This window comes from Chrysoperla carnea, chromosome 3, assembly GCF_905475395.1.
Source record: "Chrysoperla carnea chromosome 3, inChrCarn1.1, whole genome shotgun sequence".
Lineage (NCBI taxonomy): Eukaryota > Metazoa > Arthropoda > Insecta > Neuroptera > Chrysopidae > Chrysoperla > Chrysoperla carnea.
In genome coordinates, this window is record NC_058339.1 from 90,205,405 (window position 1) to 90,228,855 (window position 23,451).

Sequence of the window (23,451 nt, forward strand, 5' to 3'; positions counted from 1 at the left end):
CAAGCACTGATTTTACTTTTTTTCTATTAACGTGGAAATTATTATATGAAAAAATTTATTTGTTGGAATTCTAAATATGGGTCATTAATGTACATTGATTGACAACCCTAGTAGTTTAGTTGATTAAAGCGTAACCTATCCTGTACGCTGTATGCATAGGATAGTGGGTTCGATTCCCGCCGTCACAACAACAAAATTATTTTAATTACTGCTTGATTTGGGCTGATATATGTATAAAAGAAGTGTATTCAGCCTCTCATACAAATAATTAAGGAGCTGATAAATGAAATCATCAGCGTAAACCACCTTTTAAAACACATATATGGTATCCAAATGGGCTTTTTGGCCTATGTGTGTCTTTCGTGGGCAGACAATATAACCTAGCCTTAACATGTTCGGTTTTACTTAAGTCATATACAGAATGTTCAATTTACATCTAGGCATATAAATATCACGAGTATGACAGAATACATGCGTTAAGCAATGCGTCTATGTGAGAGATATTATATACATGTGTTGAAGCTTTGATATGCGTTGAGATAGTAGTAAGACGCTTGGAGAATGGATGTTTCTTAGTTGAATAGATGAACTACACAAGTCATATGATATCTCTTTCTTAGATGCATTGCTTAACACATGTACTCTGTCATACTCGTGATATTTATATGCCTAGATGTAAATCGAACATTCTGTATTGTGTGAGGCGAGAAGGAAGACTTTCACATTGGAAGAATCACTGATGACGAAGTGACGCAGTCAGGCAGTCAATATGGCAGCCATAAGCAGGTTTCAATCTTAAAAAAGTCAGCAGTGTTCTATGGAACGAAGAGACCATTAAACGAATGGAATATTTCATCGTCAAACAGTTCATTCATACGTTTTAACATTGTTAGTCTAAATTACTATGGATTTTCAATATTCATCCAAATTATTCAACGTCTTTTGAACTCCAACTTACGTCTGTTCACGTAGTTCTATTTTAAGGCACGAGTTGTTGCATAATTTCCCCAAGATCCCCACTCACTGCTCATTGCCTGAGACGACAAATCTTTGTAGCTGTTGCAAAAAAGGGAAGCAAAGGCAGAAAACCAAAAAAAGTTCGTTTCATTGTAGTTAAAATAGAAAACTGTTTAGCTTACATAGAGGCAGAAAGCAGTATAAATGTTACATCTATACCTGTTGTCATAAAACGGTCTATATTGATGAAAAGAATCCCTGCCTTGATGAAAAGAATCTAAATTAAAGTCATTTTCATAATGAGAAGCATCGTGGCATCTCTATTTATTCACAAAAAAAGCACTATCTGGAAGAAAATATTTTCTTCAGTACGGTCAAGTGTTAACGATATTAATAGGGAAAAAAAGAAAAATTACGATTTTACAAAAGTTTCAATGATTTTAATGATTAAGAAAAGAAACAAGTAAAAAAAAAAGATTGACTGCGTTAATTGTTGACATACCACATAAAACTCACACACATAAAACTGACTAGAGTGATACACACCCGCTTCGCTGGGTTTAAAAGATTGATAAAGATTGCTCTCGCTTATCCCCTTTCTATAACACTCAAAATAATGGTAAGGATTGTTTTACACGGGTAAAATATATGTATGGTCTTCTATTTTTTTAATTGTATAATAGTCGTAATTATTCATTGAGTCATGTCAGAAAAGATGGCCGTGAAATATTTTATATTGACTATTTTTACAGAAATCTGTAATTTTTGTTAATGTCGAAATAAATTAATTTTTATTTATACATATTTTTTATTAATATATCTTTATAAATTATATCTCATGTGTTACTCTGAAGTATGAGCTATATTGCTGTACAATTTCATTAAAAACCATTCGCTGGTTTTAGCGTGAAAGCGTAACAAACAAACAAACATGCTTATTTTCGCATTTATAATATATAGAGATATACCTATATAAGACTACAATTTGCGCATAATATGCGCTTTTATGAGTAAACAGTGATATTTACGAAAAAATGTTTTAAACAAAAGTTGTTTATTTTTTTATAAAGAACATTTAGACTTTTGTTCTATCTCTAACGGTTTACAAGATGGGTCCTACGGACCCAAGACTCATTATACATATGTTGCTCATTTACGAACTCGATATGTCTTTTCGGTTTTGAGTAATCGTGATGACAGACGACAGACAACAGACAAACTTGGGACTAAACTTAGTATACCTTGGTTTATTTCATATACCTTGGTATATTACATTAAATGGTATAAAAATATTCTGTCTAATTCTTATTTTCTTGCATTAAGAACTGAAATCGTTCTTCAAATCGTTCTTCACTTATGAACATCAACAAATAGATAATAGCGTTTGCTTTCAATTCAGTAATTTTTTTACCGTTTATATCCAGCCGTTAATGAAAATTATAACTAGTGAAAAATGTAATTTATAGAAAAAATACATATTTTTTCCAAATAGTTTTGTCAATTGATCCCTATCAGTTACAAATATATGTAATGACCTACCTATTATATGTTACCTGTATAGCTCATTTAGCTTTTTTTTGTAGTGGTTCATAGCATAAAGCTCTAAGTGTTTTTCCTAATGATTTAAAACATTTTCTAAACACTATTAAAATTATTGTTAAACATTATAACAATAGCTTTTTTTATTGTTATCAGAACTATAATTTTATAAATTTTTTTTGTTTTGTTTTATATATCAGGATCATAGATGTTAGTATTATATTTAGATCATCAATCGAACTTACCTAAAATAAAATGATACCTTAATTTGAACAAATCACACTTTTCTTTATACAATCGTGGAGAATTATTATAACCTTATCTTCACTTTTGAAAAAACTAGAGTTCACTATAACAAATGCCTGAAAGACATTTGTAAGAGAGATTGCATTAATTAACGCAGGATGGACATGCGGGCTGAATACACATGCACTCCTGTCTTGAAGGAAAATACACAGAAAAAAATTAAAAAAAATCATTGTCCTCCTACAGTCTTTTTCACCTCAGTTCCTTTCGAAACAATTCATGTCCCAGCATTAATTAAACATACAGTAAATACGATCAATTCGACAAGGAAACCCCATTTTCGCAGCATCCAGAAGTTTTTCTGTTCTATTTGACACAGTCTACGATTGACATACCTAAAATCAAACAGGCCACATAAAACACTTTGCATCCAAATCTTTGTTCTTTTAGAAATGATTTTGTTTGCCAGTAACGACCTGAACTTATTTAAAGCTAAATTTCCATATTTAGTTTTTGTTTGCTTATCCCAATGCATTTTGTTTTATTTGTGTCTACCTAGAAATAGTTTGAGGAGCTTTCGAAAACTCGATTTTTTTAGAAATATCTCCAAAAATAAATTATGTTTATACTTCGAAAATCAGTGTGCTTTGAACTTTGGTTACGAATATTTTTTAACGCTTGCAGCAATCTAATAAACAAAGGAGATCATTTTTGTTGATCAGCAAAATTTCTTCAAAAATATGTGTTGTCCATTTTTATTACCTAGCGAGGATTGATATGAATATACTAAAATGACCCATATTTAGAATTCCTACAAATACATTTTTCCTTTTTTATAACGTCTCGACAGATTAAGGCTCTATTTCTATCAAGTTGAAGAACATTTTCTTCGAAAGCATCCTTCAAATTCACAAAGCTTCACAAAGCTTCACAAAGCATACCTAACTTTCTAAATATAATTTAGTGTTTTACTTAAAATAGAATAATAGAAAAATAAATTTGCACCCCTTATCTACACATTAATATAAATTTATGTTAAAATAAGTGAATCATTATCACTGTTACTATAGAACTGTAACAGGAACAATGTAACATTACAGTAATGTAACATATTTATCACAGTAAAGTAAATAACAGTACCTACGGTAAGATGGTAAGATATATTCATTCAGAGTTCATTGTAAGTAAAAGTATCATAAAGTATCATTAAATTAAAACTAACTATACAGTACAGATATCTAGGAAGTTGAAGAAGGTATCCTGGTTTGTTCCTGTTCTACTTATTATAACAATTCTAACAACATAATTGCATTCATTTTGTTTAAAACTCAGGTGCATGCTTTATATACTCGTTGATTTATAATAGTGAATCAATCATTTAGGCGAGCTAATCAAGGACAAAAATCCATATAAACATCATAAAAAATTTGGAAAACAGTTGACCCTGCAGGTCATCCCTGTAACTTCCCGCTAAGTATTGACTCATAACGTGTAAAAATTTTATCTATTCTGATGTTATATCCACTCGCATTTTATTGTAAATGAAGTAAATGAGTATTGTAACGTAAAATGAAGATGTTCGATGCTTTTGAGCTTCTAGCTCAAAAATTTCATAGACGTTTGATAAAACACTATTTTTTAAATTTTCAAATCGCGATAACTTTAGAATGAATAAACCGATTTTCACGTGGTTGGTGACATTCGACGCAGTTTTTGAAGCTTCATGAAGAATCTTTAAGTTTCAATTGATAGAACAAAAAATTTTGAGGTTATTCCGAAAAAACGCTTTTTTGGGTTTTCTTTCGTCAACGATAACTCACGAACGAATCAACCGATTTTGACCGGACTGGTGGTGATCGACGTGGTTTTTTGATGTTGAGAGCTGAATAGTTTTTGGAATTGATCGATACAGCCGTTTAAAAGTAATAAAAAAAAAAACCACTTAAAAAAAAATTTTTGTTGCAGTTTTTTTGAGATTTCTCGAAATCTATCGGTTCTAAGGTTCTATCGGAAAATCTAAGTTTGGTCAAGCCCTTTCGAATGGCACCAACCGCGATCAAATCGGACAAGCCGTTCAAAAGTTATGAGAGGTTTACATACATCCAAACACACACACACACACACACACACACACACACACACACACTCATACATACATACAGCCATACAGACACCCTCGCGGAAGTAGTCAGGGAAGCTTCCTGACACCTTAAAAACGGGGTTAAAACAATAACTTTCCTATTTTCTTAGCGGGAAGTTAATAATTAGAACACAAGTATCATTAAAAATTTACTGGTCAAAAAAAGATTCAATACTGTAATATTACTTACTAGCTTGACTCGGGATTGTGGTTAAAAACAAATGTCGTAGAAAAGTGGTGAAAAAATCAGAAGTTCTTAAATTAGTATTAGGAGTACATTTATTAAAAATGAGTGTGTTTTAGACCACACAACTAAAGCAAAACCTTTTTTAGCTCCATCTTTTGGTGTATATATATACATGTTACAAATATAATAAATATTATTTATAAGATTATTGAGTAATAAATAAAAAAATTGTAATATTCACAAGCTGGTTTCGAACACTTGTTTTCATTACCGGAGTCCAGTGTTCTGCAACTAAGGTACTGGGTCTCTGTTTACAGGTATTTTATATAATTATGGCATGACATTGATGTTGCTATATTGTTGAAACGTGACTCTCTCCCTTTCTATCTTCACTAACTTATATCTCTTTCTCAACTTGATAATACTTTTCGTAACAAGCTTGATATCTTTTTATCTTCACTAAGTTATACATCCCTCTCAACTTGATCCTACTTTTCGTAACAAATTTGGTCAAACATTTGCGGAAAATTCTGATAATACATTCTTCAGTTTACTCTTCAAGTCAAGCGTGCCTAAAGAAGTTTTACTTCGAAAAGAGTTTAGTTTGAAACATATTTTTTACCATTTACCTTTATACCATTTAGATTATATTAAATATGTTAAATCACACCATATAATAAATAATGCCCTTAATTAATTATATAAATGATAGCAAGAGCCAACAAGGTTAGCTACACATACACACACACTCCCATAATCTCACTTGCACACCGCTTGTCAGCATATTATACTCTTACAGAAGATTCTTACAGAACAGTCAGATGGTAAGGGAACCAGAAAATGAAATATGATGAAGAAAAGAAATAAATAAATAACTATGTGAGGTTAAAAACAGTAAATACTTATTAAGGATGTATATCTATCCTATCTATCCTACAGGACTAAATAACAATACAAACGTGTTAAATAGGATTTATTAGCGTTGTCTTATAATAAATTGTAGGCAATAATACACATACAACAGTAACAGGCTTGTAATGAATATGGCCTTTAGAGATATAATCAATGAGTTTCTGATTCAGTTTTCAAATAATTGTATTCGTTAATAAGAGTCGAAATTTGATTAAACCAGAAATTCGGGTGTAAACTCACTCTTTTTATAGTCCCGGAAAAAAAGGCATTTATATTTATATTTTAACTAGCTTTTACCCGCGAAGATCATAAAAAGTAAAATAAAACAATATGAAACAAACTAGGGGAAGGAGATAAAATTTATGGACATCTGTTCAACCAAGATTATCAAACATACTTCATTACATTAATTTCGGTCACAAACGTAAATAGGTTTAGAAACATAATAACTATTTCTTAAAAAATGGAAATAAATTATGAAAGAATGATTTTTTCGTTTAATCTAGCGTAACAAACACTCAAACAAACAACCTTACTTTCACATTTACAATATATAGAGAGTACGTTTTTATATAGCTTGTCAGGCAATATATAACTTTTCCTTTCCCTGAAAAAGTATTCGCCGACGATGAAAATTTTCAAAGATTAAGAACTTGTTAGACTTAAATTTTCTTTCAGTACTTAATTGTCTTTTAAAATTTTGCCCATTTTTTGCTATCTAAAGATTGATTTTCGAGAAACATATATATAGAAATATTAATGGTGCTATAACATTCTTAAATTTAAAGATTTCAAAAAATTAATGTTCTACAATCTCGATTTTCAGGTAGAAACCAGTAACTTTCAATCAGACTAATCTAACAAAAGTTGTATATTATTACAATACATCGCTACGCTACGCTTCGTAGCTGGTAAAACAACGTAAAGTAAACAAATGGATATTGGTAACAGTAAAGACAAGTGATAATCGTCACTAATTTCATTGTTCTCTTCATTTATTTGTGGTTTTTCATTTAGTGTACGTTCACAAACTAACTTGTTAGATGTGAGTGAGTATAGTGGGATGGGGTTCGTTCATTCGTTCGTTCATTACGTTTACTTGTATGTTTTTTATTGTTGACGTCATTTGTTCCAGTTAGTTAGAGTTGATGTTATATTTTATAAAACAAAGAATAGTTTTTATGTAGAAAATATACACAGACCATTTTTATGAAAATTATAGTTCTAGGAAGGCTAGTCCGGAAACTGATTGAACATTGAGAACTAATGTTTTGATGAAAATGATTTAAGGGGTGAAAGAATTTGATGGTAATTTCGTTTTATTTATTTTTCTTTTAAGTCTTCCCTGTGAGAAATTTTTCCGTGATACAAACATGATCTCGACATGATCCGCCAATTAAAGCTTTTAAGAATGTATGAAGACGGTAGTGGAGGCACAAATTAAAAAAAATATTTTCAATTTCTGGCGTAATTTAAAAAATATCGAAAATTGAAAATTTTGTTTAATTATCCAGCCTTCGATATTTCGAAAACCAAGATATCGAAAAATTTTAGTCTTATTTTTCGTCTACATTCATGAAGTTATAACAAAATTCATCATCAAAGTTAAAAATGAGATAATTTAAAATAATTTCAACCCCAAATCTACTCAACTCGTACATCCCTTATATAAATAGAGACACTTGGTTTGTTTTCTTTTCTATGTCATTGATTTCTATTGAAATATTTTTAATTTGTTTTCATTCGTTTCAAGTGGAAATTATACAAAAAATTTCAAAATATGCCGTTTTTTGAGATTTCTCCACAAGAGCGAATGTATTTGATATCGATTTTCAATTATGTTTTTCTTAAAAATTTTGCTAATAAAAAAATGTTGAGCCTTTAAATCAAACATTGTTGTTTCGTTCAAACATCCTTCACTTTTTACTCGAATAGACAATTTGTTTGATTTGACTAAAAACATTTGAACTCTCTATACGAACTAAGATTTTCTCTTGTTTTCCCTATTTAGTTAAATTTATGTTTTCAAATATGTTTTAATATCTCTATCTCTGCTTATATATCTACGTACGTCTTTATCTTACCAACATATCCAGTATATACTTATAACAAAATCTTAAGTAAAATATAAGATACATGTATATGTATGTAAGTTTCTCAGCACCTCCACCTTTGTAAATATAATTCATTCAACGGTGATTGCTGCTATTTGTCTTCTTATATCTTAAAAGAGTATTTACTGCTATAATATATATCTACAGTATGGATCGAAATACCTGTCCAATATATACACTTTATAAATGACAGTCGGGTAATAAATAGTGGTGACAAATAATACTTTAATGATTAAATTGTGAATTTAAGAATTGAATATGAGGCAGAACAGTCTTTTCATCAATTCTGAATCCAACCGTATAATAGTTTTGAAACAGTTTCAGCTCCAAAGTAACCGATTTCTAAATTAGTACAAAGAAGCATTTATGCTCATAATTTAGCATATAACTAGTAATCGGATTTCATACTAAATTTAGTTACAAAAAATAATAAATAATCGCCTGTTTCTGTTTTCCCTCGACTTCTTTTGCTAGTTAGAACTTTATGTGTTTAGCTTTGTAGCCATTGTTTGAAATTTTTCGTACAAAGATAAAATATAGTTTCAGATTTCCAATTTATAAAAATCAGTCCTAACATATTGCTTGTGAGAATAATAATTAGAATTCTCTTTTTTAGACATTATAAATCACATGAAATAAAAAAAGTATTTGATAAAATTATTTACATGAGATTTCCATATACAGAATTACATCATCCTTTTCACCCTCTTAGGAGAAAAATTTCCAAAAATTCGTCCTTCGTGAGCGACTATATTTCGAAAGGAAAAACTTTGATAAATTTCTAGTAAATTAATCAGTCCATCAGTGTTATTTCGCTTATATATATTTAGATACTTATGAACTTATAAACTTACTTCAAAAGATCAAAAATCCTATTCGAAAAAAAAAGTAAACCTATTGACGTTTAAATTTTTTAACATCTGGTTGTAAACAAAATTGTCACGTAGCTGTATGTGACCAGCTTAAAACGAGAATTTCTTATAATATCCAAAAACTTTATTCTATGCAACATTTTCTTGTAAAACCATCGACAAATTAAAAAAATCGCCTCAAGAAAGAATATCTATAAAACTAATTTAAGGACTACCCAAAATTCTGGATGAAAACATCAAGTTGTAAAATTTTCTAAATAAAATGTTTTGGTGGAAGAGCTGTGAAATATAAAATTAAACTAATGTTTTAAAAAATAATATAAAAAGAGTTTTCTAAAAAATGTAATCTCTTTAAACTAAACTACATAAAATTCATTCATTTTAAATAACATTCAGCCAGTCAGTGATGGTGTGACAAGTGTGATTATTATAGTCACACAGTAGTAGTGACACAGAGTACATATTCTAAAACTATTTTATAAGTAGTTACACTAGAACGTCACACTCAAACAACGTTCACTTAACGTATATATATAACGTGTATATAATGTTACATATGTAGTGAAAACGTTACACTTATTTAGTTCAAGAGTTACACCAAAAATCATAAATAATTTAACATTTATATCATTTTATCATAATATGTAACATTATTTATATATGAGCATGATGAGTTCAATGGAACGGGAACTGAATGAACACTGTCACTATTATGTGTGTAAAATACCTCTGTTCAGATTAATATTATATTTATATATATATTTATTCATTATTTAGGTTTTTGAAATATTTAATATGGTTCATAAATCAATATAAATGTTTTTCATTATTTTTTGGAAATTTATTATCGTTTATTTCATGAATATTAATTTTTGTTTCTTGATTTTGGTCGCAATTTTTCAAATCAAACCAAAATCTTGTCTTTTATTAAAACTCCTGTACTGTGTTTTTTTGTTTTATACCATGCATATATGAAATATACATAGTATATTAAGTTTAGTCGCAAGTTTGTAACGCTTAAGTTCATAAAATCACCTAATTAGTCCATTTCCGGTTGTCCGTCCGTCCGTCTGTGGACACGATAACTCAAAAACGAAAAAAGATATCAAGTTGAATTTTTACAGCGTACTCAGGACGTAAAAAGTGAGGCCAAGTTCGTAAATGAGCATCATAGGTCAATTGGGTCTTGGGTCCGTAGGACCCATCTTGTAAACCGTTAGAGATAGAACAAAAGTTTAAATGTAAAAAATGTTCCTTATCAAAAATTAAACAACTTTTGTTTGAAACATTTTTTCGTCAACATCACTATTTACCTGTGAGGGCGCCAATTAGGCGGAAATTTTATAATATGTACTATACTTGATTATTAGTTATGTATGTGTCACATGTTTGTATGTGTAATGTGATAAAGAAATCAACACTGACTATGCATGGTATTTCAACAATTAACTCAGTCAATTGTTTGTTTTCACTTGTTTTATATTCTTTTTTGTTTTTCAATTTATATAACACAGTACCCAGTTGCTTATTTTATCTGATTTTCCATTTTTACTATTATTTATTATAAAAATTTCTTAGATTTTTTAGTAATATTAATAATTAAATTTTCAAAATTAAAAATGATTATAAGCTAAGCCAAAATTGGATGCAAAACAACTGAAAATTTCAGTAAATAAGTTTTTGATATCCGATTTATTACAGCTAGTTTTTCGAAATATATACCTACAGCTAAGATGACAATTTTCTAAAAGAATGAGATTTTCTAAAGGAATTTATCTAAGTTAATTTTTAATTTAACGTAGAATCGAGATTGAATGTATTTACTAAAGTGATTTTCATTTTCTGTTACAGGGAGACATATTTTCTGGACTGAATGATGGTTTACTGAGTCGAGCAGAAGCATTAGCGGCTGTAGATATTGGTAAACATCAACCATCAGGTGGACCTGGTGGTCTTCCACAATTAAAACATGACATGATGTATCATCATGGAATGGGTGCACCTCCTCCCAATTCTAGACCGCATCAAGTACGTATATATATAATAACTTATAATACATTTTGATAACAAAATTCTTATCCCTCTCAGAAATGTATCCATTTCAATCTTATTGAATCTAATTTGTATATTAAATAAGTGAAAGTAAATAATTAACCGAGATAATTGTTGAAATACCCTGTATAGAAAGTATTGAATGAAACTAAAATAAAATTTCCAACTACAACTGTTTTTTAGGTATTTCGAAACCGAAAAAATGAAATTGATCCAAAAAACTTGAAATTTATTTATCAATTAATCATCTTTTTATACGTCTTTTGTGAAAAATTCATAATGATTCTCACAACGGCTTAGGAGCAAATAACTATCAAAGTCAGTTTTTTTACCAAAAACAAAGCATATTTCTCTTAAACCGTACAGAGAATCGATATGAATTTTTCACAAAAGACGTATAAAAAGATGATTATTTGATTAATAAAATTTCCAATTTTTAGAATCATTTTAACTCTTTAAGGTATTTCGATACCGTAAATTGAAAATGATTTGAAAATGACCAAAGATTTGAAATTAACTCTTCTTTTCACACATCTTTTGTGCAAAATTCATATCGATTCTCTGAACGGTTTAGCAGAAATTAACTATCAAAGTCAGTGTTTTTAACAAACAAAAATTTTCCATTTTTATGCATAGTTCTTAATTTTAGTATGATTTTAAAGCTTGAAACTTGAGGAATATTGATAAAAGTTTTTTATTTAAATAGTAAAAATTTTTTAAAAGCACTTATTGGCTAAAAAACCAGCATTTATTACGACTACTGCATGTACAACCATGTAAAAAAAGGCTGTTTTTAATAATTAATTTATCGTAAACCGTTCAGAGAATCGATTTGAAATTTATACAAAAGACTTTTTAAATACTCTTTAACTGACACACAAAATTTAAGATTTTAGGTAATACTTTCTTTTTGGTATCGAAACGCCTTGAGCTGAAATTATAGTAATGATTTTCTGCTATTTTAGTTAAGACTTGCTTTCATCTTTTATGTAAAACATTAAGACCCCCGCCCCTTCTTTTAACATTAACAAGTAATTTCTATGGTTAATGCCCTTCCTTTCATGTGATTATTAAAGATTTAAATTCATATTAGAATAACATAAACAGATAATCATATCACAAACCATTAAAGAATTGTAGGAATTAGAAGGACTCAGTAATACAATATATTAATAATATTGTATTACAAACATTTTGATCCACCCCAGATTCCAGATTCTTTTGAATATAACTGCATGAACTAAACAGTAATAAGTATATACAAAGGTACACATATACATATATGTTGGCTTTTTAAAGTTGACATACATATGTTTGAAACTCGACAAACAACTTTTATCGATAAGAATGCTTCAAGCAAAAAATTTGGGGTGTGTCAGCGGTCATCTTAGTAGACCCAGGTTGTCAGGCTCAATAAAAAGCTCACTCTATTCCATAACTGCTAATCGATAGATGGACCCTTTAAAATAGAAAGTTGTTATTGATTAATAAAAGTAACATTTTTATTCGAAACATGTTTCCGCAAGCCGTACAGTTTAGGCAAAAACAGACGGAAAAGTTTTACCCAAAATTTTTTTTTTCTCCAAATCTACACTCTTCAAAAAATATTTTCCAATAAATCCACTAAAAGTGGTTTTTTAAGCCTCAAATCCACTTGAGGCCATTTTTGTTGAAACTGAATGAACAAACGGAAAAAGCTAGATTTTAGCTATCAATTACACTCTATTCTATTCTATTCGGTTTACAAAAGTTATGTTATTAAATAATGTTTGCGTATTCACAAAGCACAACTTTCTAATTTAAAGTGTCCCCAATGTTTGTCAGTTATGAATCAGAGTGAGGTTTTAATTAAACCTAAAAACTTAGACCGAATTCGATGCTGATATATGATGTTCGCTTTGGAAACCAACATTTTTCGTTTGAAGCATTTATCTCGATTAAACTTATTTTTCGAGTTTAACGTATATGCCAAGTTTTCAAAAAAAAACTCTTTATATTCGATAGAGAACGTTTCATGTTGGAATCTGTTATATAAAAATGGTTAATATAAAAATGATTTGATACAATATTGAATACAATGAATGCATTAGCAACAGTAAATTAACAATAATAAATGTTATATTTACACCATCATATCAATATGTATGTGATCCCCTATATATATATATATATAAGGTACCCTTTATAAAAATATAATACTAATCTACACTAACACAGTTATATACCGAATAAATTTACAAACACCATGTGTAGTGTACATGACCCTTAATTTATCATATCATAGGTTATAAATGAGTATCAAAATACAACATTTTTCGTTCCAAAAGTCCTGGGTTACCTTAAAAAGTTTTGGAATCAGTTCGTAATGTTTCCAATCCAAACTCACTAAACTTTCAAATAATCTCAATTCAAAATTTTTAAATGAAATCAATATCTCTGAAAAGATTTTGAATAAATTTTGTTTCCTGGCTGACACGGACTTCAAAAGAAAAACTTTTCCAAATTAATTAATATGCACTAAAAAGTAAAAAATATCGATAGTTAATGTAGTTAAAATGATTGTTATTTTTGGATTCGGTGTCAGTCAAGCTAATGCAGCAAACTGTTCTGTCAGAGTTCTTTCCTTGGCTGACACCGACTCCAAAAATAACAATAATTTTAACTACATTATATTATCGTTATTTTTTTACTTTTTAGTGCATATTAATTAATTTGGACAAAATTTTCTTTTGAAGTCGGTTTTCTTTTTGTTTAAAGTTTTCTAATCAATAGGTCAATATTTTGATGCATATACATTTTATATAAACCACTCCTTATATTTAAGGATTTTTTCATATTTAGAGTGACAAGTGAAAACAAACAATTGACTGAATTAATTGTTGAAATACCATGCATAGTCAGTGTTGATTTCTTTATCACATAACACATACAATACATGTGACACATACATAACTGATATTCAAGTATGGTACATACTATAAAATTCCCGCCTAATTGGCGCCCTCCCGGGTAAACAGTGATGTTTATGAAAAGATGTTTCAAGCAAAAGTTATTTATTTTGTGGTAAGGAACATTTTTTACATTTAAACTTTTGTTCTATCTCTAACGGTTTACAAGATCAAGTCAAGACCCAATTGACCTATGATGCTCATTTACGAACTTGACCTCAATTTTTACGTCCTGAGTACGCTGTAAAAATTTCAGCTCGATATCTTTTTTCGTTTTTCAGTTATCGTGTCCACAGACGGACGGATGGACGGACGGACAACCGAAAATGGACTAATTAGGTGATTCTATACCAAAATTTTGTTGGTAGCATTAATATTTTTAAGCGTTACAAACTTGGAACTAAACTTAGTATACCTTGCATATTACATATATGCAAGAATACATATCACTACATAGTATAAAACAAAGTCGCTTTCTTTGTCCCTATGCCCATTTGTATGCTTAAATCTTTGAAACTACGCAACGGATTTTGATGCGGTTTTTTTTAATAGATAGAGTGATTCAAGAGGAAGGTTTATATGTATAATAACATCCATTAAATAGTGGAGAAGTACTGCTATTTTTGAGGTTTCTAATGTGATGTCGTAAATAATTACATTTTTTCCGCATACATTGCAAACGCAGGCTGAACCGTACGACTTTTATCAAAATAATGTACTAAGTATTGTACACATTGAAACGGTCTACAGAAAAGTCCGTGATGGTATATGTCTATCTCTGTTTGCACCCGTGCGAAGCTGGGGCGGGTCGCTAGTATGGTATAAAAATGATTATACCAATGTTAACTAATACATACAAAAACATATATAAATATGCATATGAATATGGGAGCTAAAATAAATATGATTTTTTTTTGGTACTAAATGTGTAATTGTATTGTTCATGGGTTAATATGAAAAATTTTGAATGGTTGTTATTCAACAAAATATACATTGTACACCAAGAGCCAAGAAATTCTGTTTGTAGTACGTAAAATTATAAAAATCAAAGAATAGTTTATCAAAATACAATAAATATCGTTTAGATTTATCAAAATTATTGATCACAATTATTCTTAAGTTGTTAAAATACAGGTGTAATGCTTAGACCATGTATAAACAATTTTGTAAGAATAAATCGAAAAAATAAAATGCAATTTGTAAAGCCATGTTTCGTCATCGGTAATTTCTTGTTGAGTAGTTAGACCTGGCACTTTGACTAATACATATCTATGTACATACACTATTAAAATCCTTAGGGATGTTAAAAAAACACAATATATATAATATAGATTATAATAATAAAAATAATAACAATTTTTTTTTTTTTTGTAAAAAAATAAAATAAATTTTTATAAAAATTGTTATCTCTGACAAAAAACAAAATTTTTTTTTTAGCTTTTTTTTTTTTTATAATAAAAAAAAAAGTTAATTTAAAAATATTTTTAAAAATTTTTAATTAAAAAAAAATTAACTACAAAATTGTATGTATATCAATCAACAGAAAGCTCATTTTCGGAGTTTATAAAATTGGTATAAACAAATTTAACAGACGTGTCGAAGACATGTGGTCACAACTTCCAAAAACAATATTTTATTCTCAATAGAATTATATTAAAAAAAGAAAATCACATTATACAAAGATACATGTCACACATACATAACTGATATTCCCATATAATGCTCTCACAGGTAAACCGTGATGTTTACGAAAAAATGTTTCAAACAAAAGTTGTTTTTAGAAAGAACATTTTTTAAACTTTTGTTCTATCTCTAACGGTTTACAAAAAGACCCATTTAATCTATGTTGTCCATTTACTCGATCTCACTTTTGTGCTCATGTTCTGAGCACGCTATAAAAATTTCAGCTTGATATCTATCCGAGTTGACAGACGGACGGAAAACCAGAAATAGACCAAATAGATGATTCTATGAACATTAATTGCTTTCTACAAAGTCCATGAAAATGTATCTTTTAGGAATAGTATAAGTCGAAATGGTATAAAAATTATTACAATTGTTTTGAAGCAATTCGATTTGTGTCAAAGTCAATTTTAAAGCTGAATATCGGCTTTTTCTTGATATATTTATTTCCTTGACTTGAAGTAAATATGCTGTTTTTACTATCAACACAATTTCGTAGTTATATATTTTTCTTATTTATAAATATTTTAACTAAGTTAACTAAAAATAAAAAAAACCTTACGTTACATTTAATAAACATCTGTAAGAATACTCACATCTATAATTCCTGTTATCAATTGTAATATTGTAGGCGTTGCTACATAAATATGTTATTTTACCTGTAACGTAATATAATAAAGAACTTGTATGTTAGAAAATATGCAATTTTTTAACTAAGTTATTATTTTAATACAGGCGATTACAAAATTATTTGAACGGACGAAGTTGCTAAAGACAAGTACAGACGATTAAACATGATCGTTCGACAATAATCATTAAAATTTAAGAGAAGTTAAATAAGTGACTTTAAAAGTAGGCATATTTAACATTGGTTTCATGGTTAAGGATGTATGAGCATGACAACAATTTTTGATTTAAAGGCTCAAAATTTGTTTGTAGGTAGTCTTTTACTCAAAGAATATGTGGTTAAAATTTCAGCTTAGGTATCCGTGCAAATTTTTAAGAAAAAAGTCATTAAAAATCGATATAAAATACATTGGCTCTTATGGAGGAATCTCAAAAAACGATATATTTTGGAAGTTTTTGATAATTTTCATTTGGAATGAATGAAAACAAATTAAAAAAAAACTTTTTAATAGAAAGTAAACATATTAGCAATGAATTAGAAAAGAAAAAAACTAAGTGTCACCGTACATATAAGGGATGTAAGAGCAGGGTAGATTAAGGGTTGAAATTATTTTTATCTTATTTTCAACTTTGATGATGAATTTTGTTATAACTTCATGAATGTAGACGAAAAATAAGAATAAAATTTTTCGATATGTGTCTTTGTTTTCGAAATATCGAAAGCTAAATAATTAAACAAAATTTTCAATTTTCGATATTTTGAAAATTAGGCCAGATATCTAAAAATTTTATTCTTACTTTTCGTCTTATATCGTCAAGTAATAATATAAATTTATCATCGAAATTGAAAATATCTATTTTTAAATTTGTGCCCCCGCTACCATGCTCGTACATCCTTAAAACGTTTAGAGTTAATACTCATTTTTCTTGTTAACACAACGTAAAGCAAGTATTGTAAAAAAATGAATCGTCTATATACTCAAACTGATTATAAATGAACTTTTTAATCATCTGTGTAATATATTTGATAAAGCGAATGATGTTTTGTGTTTGCTTGGAATAATAAATCAAGTTTATTAAATATGTATTATTAGATGTGACTTGTCTTAGAAAATATTTTACATTTGTTTATATCATATTACTATTATTATTATAAAACAGAGTCCAACCACATCATTCAAGTGCATATGATATGGTAGGGTTTTAAAATAAAAAAATTATTGGTAGTAGATAGTAGAAATTATTAGTTTTTAATTCACCTGTCAATCATCAATTAATAATCTATATCATATTTACCTGTATGTTTGTGGAATATTCTATGCTATAAAATAAACTCATACCATATAAATCCGATTTTTTACCGGAACTAAGTTAGTCATAAAAATTACAATTTTTTATAATAATAATATTTATCAATAAAGAGGCTTTGCTGAATAAAAAAAAAACTAGGCAGAAACAGTACTTAGTTGTTAGAAAAATTAGCACAATTCTGTCTTATTGAAAATTTTCTCAATTTTAGTTCGGGAAAATAGTAATGGAACGAGAAACAAAAGAAACCAGCAGCCCATAAAGATACAAGCAAGAAATTTAAATCCGTCTATACATGCTTTTTGTCTTAAAATACTCATCACAAAACCGTAAATTTTTGAGGGTTTAAAAAGCTATTATTTTACTTTGAATTCTTATTAAAGTTGATCAGACAGTCCGCTGCAAATTTTACAGTACACTCGAAATTTTTTTAAACAAAACTATAAAATTTTAATGTATAAAATAATTATAGTTGTAATAAACGGTCCGAAACATCGGATAAGACTTTATTATATTATAAAATTGATATATTATTCTCTTAATATTTTGATTGAAAGCAGCCAATTGTAAGAATTATTTAAAAACAAGGAAAAGCTTTAGTTTCTTAACTTCACTAATTTGGCTTAATTCAGTTTTATTTATTTCTTTATTTGATTATGTCATTTTGATCTTTTGTCATTACACCCGTGTATTCTCTGTTACTGAGTTTAGAAGCCAGTAATGCAGTTGTTTTTAAACTTAATTTTTTGAAATGTTTTCCCTAGGATGTGGCCTTCTCGAATTTTCCCGGATATGTGGCATATACCAATCCTAGGAACAACTTATGGTTTAGCCTTGTGCCAAGTTTAATTGAAATCGTTGAAGCCATTTTTGAGAAAAGCCCAAAAAAGATTTTCCCAAGAGTGTGGGCTTTCTCGAACTTCCCCGGATATGTGGCTTATACCAATCCTAGGAACATCTTTAGGTCTAGCTTTGTGTCCAGTTTAATCGAAATCGTTAGAGCCGTTTTTGAGAAAACCCCAAAAATCCTGTTTTGGCCTAGAGGGTAGTACCCTTAAAGAAGCCTAGGAAAAAAATTGTCTGGAATTATGACCAAACTGAACCTATGTACCGAATTTGAGAAAAATCGGTTGAAAATTGAAGGCTCCAGCTTGGTAACAGACATACCGATATACCGACGGACGTAACATTTTTTAAAAACCACTTTTTTGGAATAAGGGACCCTCAAAACGTGTATTTCCGTTGAAACCCCGATATCGATTTTTTTTCGATCACAATACTTGATTGTATTTATAATATAATAAATATAATAATTATAATATAAAATTTACTTATATCAGGCTTGAATATTTTAAGAAAGGTGGTTTTCGTTTAACAAAGGTTGATTTGTTAGGTCTTATTCATAAAATACCATCCTAACTTTAAAATATAATAAAAATTTTATAAAAGAAAATTTATTACATCGAACTTTCCTATTATTTTAATAATGACTTCAAATAACAGTTAAAGGTCACATAAAATAAAATGTATTTTCACATGTCATATAGAGGGTTAAAAAAAGACTGTTCCACACACACAGTTAACATGTATACACACATATGTTTTAAAATTAAATTTTTGTTGAATATAATTTCATTTCTCATATTATTATTTGCTAACTTAACAATAATACACATTTATGACTCGTTACGGTACCTACCACGTCACATCAACATAACGACCATATGCTTGTGTAAAATATTCACAGTCGTAATATGCAATATAATTTGTATCAAGTGGGCACAACTACCAGAGTTGGTAACTCTCTTTGGGGTTTACTAGGTGGGTGTGGATGGTTTGGCATGAGTGGAATTTATTGTAGGAGTTCATATGTGACGAGTTATATAAACATTAAATTGAGTCCAGTTTTATTTTAAGTTGAATTTTTATGTGTTTTACATATTCGTATTGGGTGTAACAGAAATACAAAAATTACCTGATGCAGTAGAAGACCTCTTAGTTACTTTGAAGAAAATATTTGTGCTAATCTCAAGGAAAAATCCATTATAAATGTAAAATAAAAATAATTTTTGAATTTTTCGTCAAAATTATTTATTTGCAACACTTATTTCAAGATCACATTCTCTTCTTCTTGGCAAAATTACGAATGTTGAAAATTGCAATTTTAATTACAAATTAAATAAAAATACAGTAGATCCGCGGTAATCTGGCCCATGTCTTATCCGGCACGCCTTGTAATCCGACTTAACTTTAATGGTAATTGCAATGCAGATTTTATTATAAATACATGAATTCTTTGTGGCTGAAATTAGAAAATGATTGAAATTTTATCAGTTTTATATGTATTCTGTCGGATTACAAGATATTCTTTTCTAAAAGGTTCCGGACTACAGAGGGCTTGTGACAGTACTCTATAGTCCGACAAATTCGATAATTCGGCAGCACCTTGCAAAACGTTTGTCGGATTACCGTGAGTCCACTGTATAATAAAAATTTTGATGCATTCAGGTAAAATTAAATGATCGGGAAATAAATGAAGTACAAAGTATAAAAAAGTTAAAAGTAATAAAAAACAAGTGAAAACAAACAATTGACTGAGTTAATTGTTGAAATACCATGTATAGACAGTGTTGATGACGCAATCGATTGTTTTTTGACGTCACGTAAATAAAAAAAGATATCCACTTTTAAATAGCCACACATATATAACTGATATTCCCATTTAATTACATACTGTAAAATTTTCATCTAATTAGCGCCCTTGTGGGTAAACAGTGATGTTTACAAAAAAAATGTTTCAAACAAAAGTTGTTTATTTTGTTATAAGGAACATTTTTCATATTTAAACTTTTGTTCTATCTTTAACGGTTTACAAGATGGATCCTACGGACCCAAGACCCAAGACAAAATTGACCTATGTTGCTCATTTACGAACTCGACCTCACTTTTCATTAGGTATTTATGGGCGTTTAAACTATAGTTCTTTTTATTATCGCTAGATTGAGTCCTTCCTAGTATTAAAATCCATTACTACGCTACATCGATGGTAGAAATTTTTTTGTGTTCTTGGTACACCCTGTACCCACGTATATCCCTGTATTGACTCTACATACGTGTTATACACATGTTCGTTTGTACGTATGTACGTATATACGTATGTAAACGTATATAATAAGTATGTAGTACAGTGGTTAGCGTCTAGGATCCCAAGGGAAATATTTACACATATTTATATACATTTTTGTGTGTACAAAATAACACACACACAATTTTTATGCGACATTTCTTTACTGGAATATCTACCTACCTATACAATATTGTTATCTTTATTTATCATATCTAGTAAATGAAGGATAGTAATATTAGTTGTAGTAGTAACACGCATTTACAAGATACCAAAAAAAAAACAGATAAAAAACTATAGTAACCATATGTGTGGGTTTTCATTATGACTATAAAAAACCATTTCGGTTGGTTGGTTGGAGATATTCGCTCCGTGCGTGAGTTTCGTTTCCATGGTAACGATACACTACTCTAATTATAGAATTGTATGGATGCATATATAATTGTATGGATTGCATTTAAGACTTACATTTAAAATTTAATATTCCTGTTTCACAAATTTAAATAAATAATTATGATAATTTACATTTGAAAAATAATATTTGTTCAATTTGATTTCTTATTTTCACAATTTTTAATGCATTAAATTTAATTAATTAGTGTTTTTCAATAATTTTAATTTGACATTTCTATTACATTAACATGTAAAGAACTGCAAATTAGTCATAACAGCCTCCTTTAACGCCAAAATTTTTCACTGGAAGCGCTGGCATCGATTTTATTGTCCCTACCATGACTACGCACCCAACGAATAGATATAGTGAAGAGTTGTAGAATCAAATATTATTTCGAAAAAGAGATATTCGAAATAATTTTGAAATGCTTTTAATATATTTTTTCCCATTTCTATCGTTTTATGAATTTACTAGCACCTTACCCACCCGCTTCGCTGAGCAATTGCAATTTTAAATACAAGGATTATTCGTTTTCATCACTCGTTTTCTTTTCTTTCGTTGGTTATAATTGTTTGGTGCGGAGTCCTGATTTTTTTTCTTTTTTAAATAAAAAACAGCCCATGTTACTCGCTAATAATGTAGCTTTCTTGAGGTATATCCAACATAGACCTATATTCATGTATTCCAAAAACTATCATCCGCTTTTTCACTACCTTAAAAGTTATATTTTCAAATCTTCTTTCTTATAGCTCATCTTTGAACTGTGCGTTGATATGTCAGTCAGTCAGTTTTATTCTTTTATATAAAAATATATTATATAATAACATTTTCATATCCGCTACACTGAACGTGCAGATCTTGTATATAAACAACTGGAGTGATTTTCGTTTTTTTAATTTTTGGTTAAAACACAGACTTTGATCGATATGAATTTTTCACAAAAGACGTATAAAAGGATGATTTATTGATAAATAAAATTTCAAATCTGTGGTATAATTTTCAATTTACGGTATTGAAATAACTTAAAGAGTTCAATTTTTTAATCAATTGATTATCCTTTTATACTGATTTTTTTAAGGCTCGCGAGTTGAAATTTTCATAAGGCTCGCGAGTTGAAGCTACCTACAAATTTTCATCTCTCTATCTTTTATATTTTTGGAGAAAATGGAAACTAAAGTTTTAGCCCTTGCACGAAAAGAATTATGTTTACGAAAAATTTTTGCAAACAAAATTTGTTTATTTTGGTATAAGGAACATTTTTATTTTTATTTTAATTTACATTCTTTTTCTGACGGTTTAGCATAAACAAAACTCAAAATTTTAGCATTTGTAAAATTTTTCTATCATCATATCACAAAAACTTTTAGACATTCGGAACTATGGGTCGGATTCAAATTTAGCATACTTTCAAAATGATAATAGCAACTATAATGTCAAAAGCTTATAGTTAAGGATGTATGAGCATGACAACAATGTTTGATTTAAAGGCTCAAAATTTGTTTGTAGGTAGTCTTTTACTCAAAGATTATGTGGTTAAAATTTCAGCTCAGGTATCCGTGCAAATTTTTAAGAAAAAAGTCATTAAAAATCGATATAAAATACATTGGCTCTTATGGAGGAATCTCAAAAAACTACATATTTTGGAAGTTTTTGATAATTTTCATTTGAAATGAATGAAAACAAATTTAAAAAAAAAAAACTTGTTGATAGAAAGTAAACATATTAGCAATGAATTAGAAAAGAAAAAAACTATGTGTCACCGTCCATATAAGGGATGTAAGAGCAGGGTAGATTAAGGGTTGAAATTATTTTTATCTTATTTTCAACTATGATGATGAATTTTGTTATAACTTCATGAATGTAGACGAAAAATAAGAATAAAATTTTTCGATATGTGTCTTGGTTTTCGAAATATCGAAAGCTAAATAATTAAACAAAATTTTCAATTTTCGATATTTTGAAAATTAAGCCAGATATCGAAAAATTTTACTCTTACTTTTCGTCTTATATCGTCAAGTAAAAATATAAATTTATCATCAAAATTGAAAATATCTATTTTTAAATTTGTGCCCCCACTACCATGCTCATACATCCTTAAAGAAAAAATTATTACCGTATACAAGATAATTTACAGATAACACAACTATTTTTGGCTTGTAAAACGTGGTTTCACACGCTTTGCGATTTTAATGTAGGATTTGATTGGCGTAGATGATCAATTGATAAATTGATGATCAAAAAGATGATCAATTGATAAATTTTTCAAATTTTTTTACTCATTTTCATTCGTCGAAATACTTTAAACTGGGATATTACATACAACATTGAAAACCGAAATTTACAAGATA

At 28.7% G+C, this 23,451-nt stretch overlaps 1 protein-coding gene across 1 annotated transcript in view; it reads left to right on the top strand.

The window, feature by feature from the left end:
- LOC123296344 (inhibitory POU protein) overlaps positions 1–23,451 on the top strand; it is a 94,955-nt gene that overhangs the window by 67,541 nt on the left and 3,963 nt on the right. Inside the window, exon 2 of the mRNA XM_044877806.1 lies at positions 10,819–10,995. Within this exon, the coding sequence (XP_044733741.1) occupies positions 10,819–10,995 (177 nt within the window). The remainder of the gene's footprint in view (positions 1–10,818; positions 10,996–23,451) is intronic.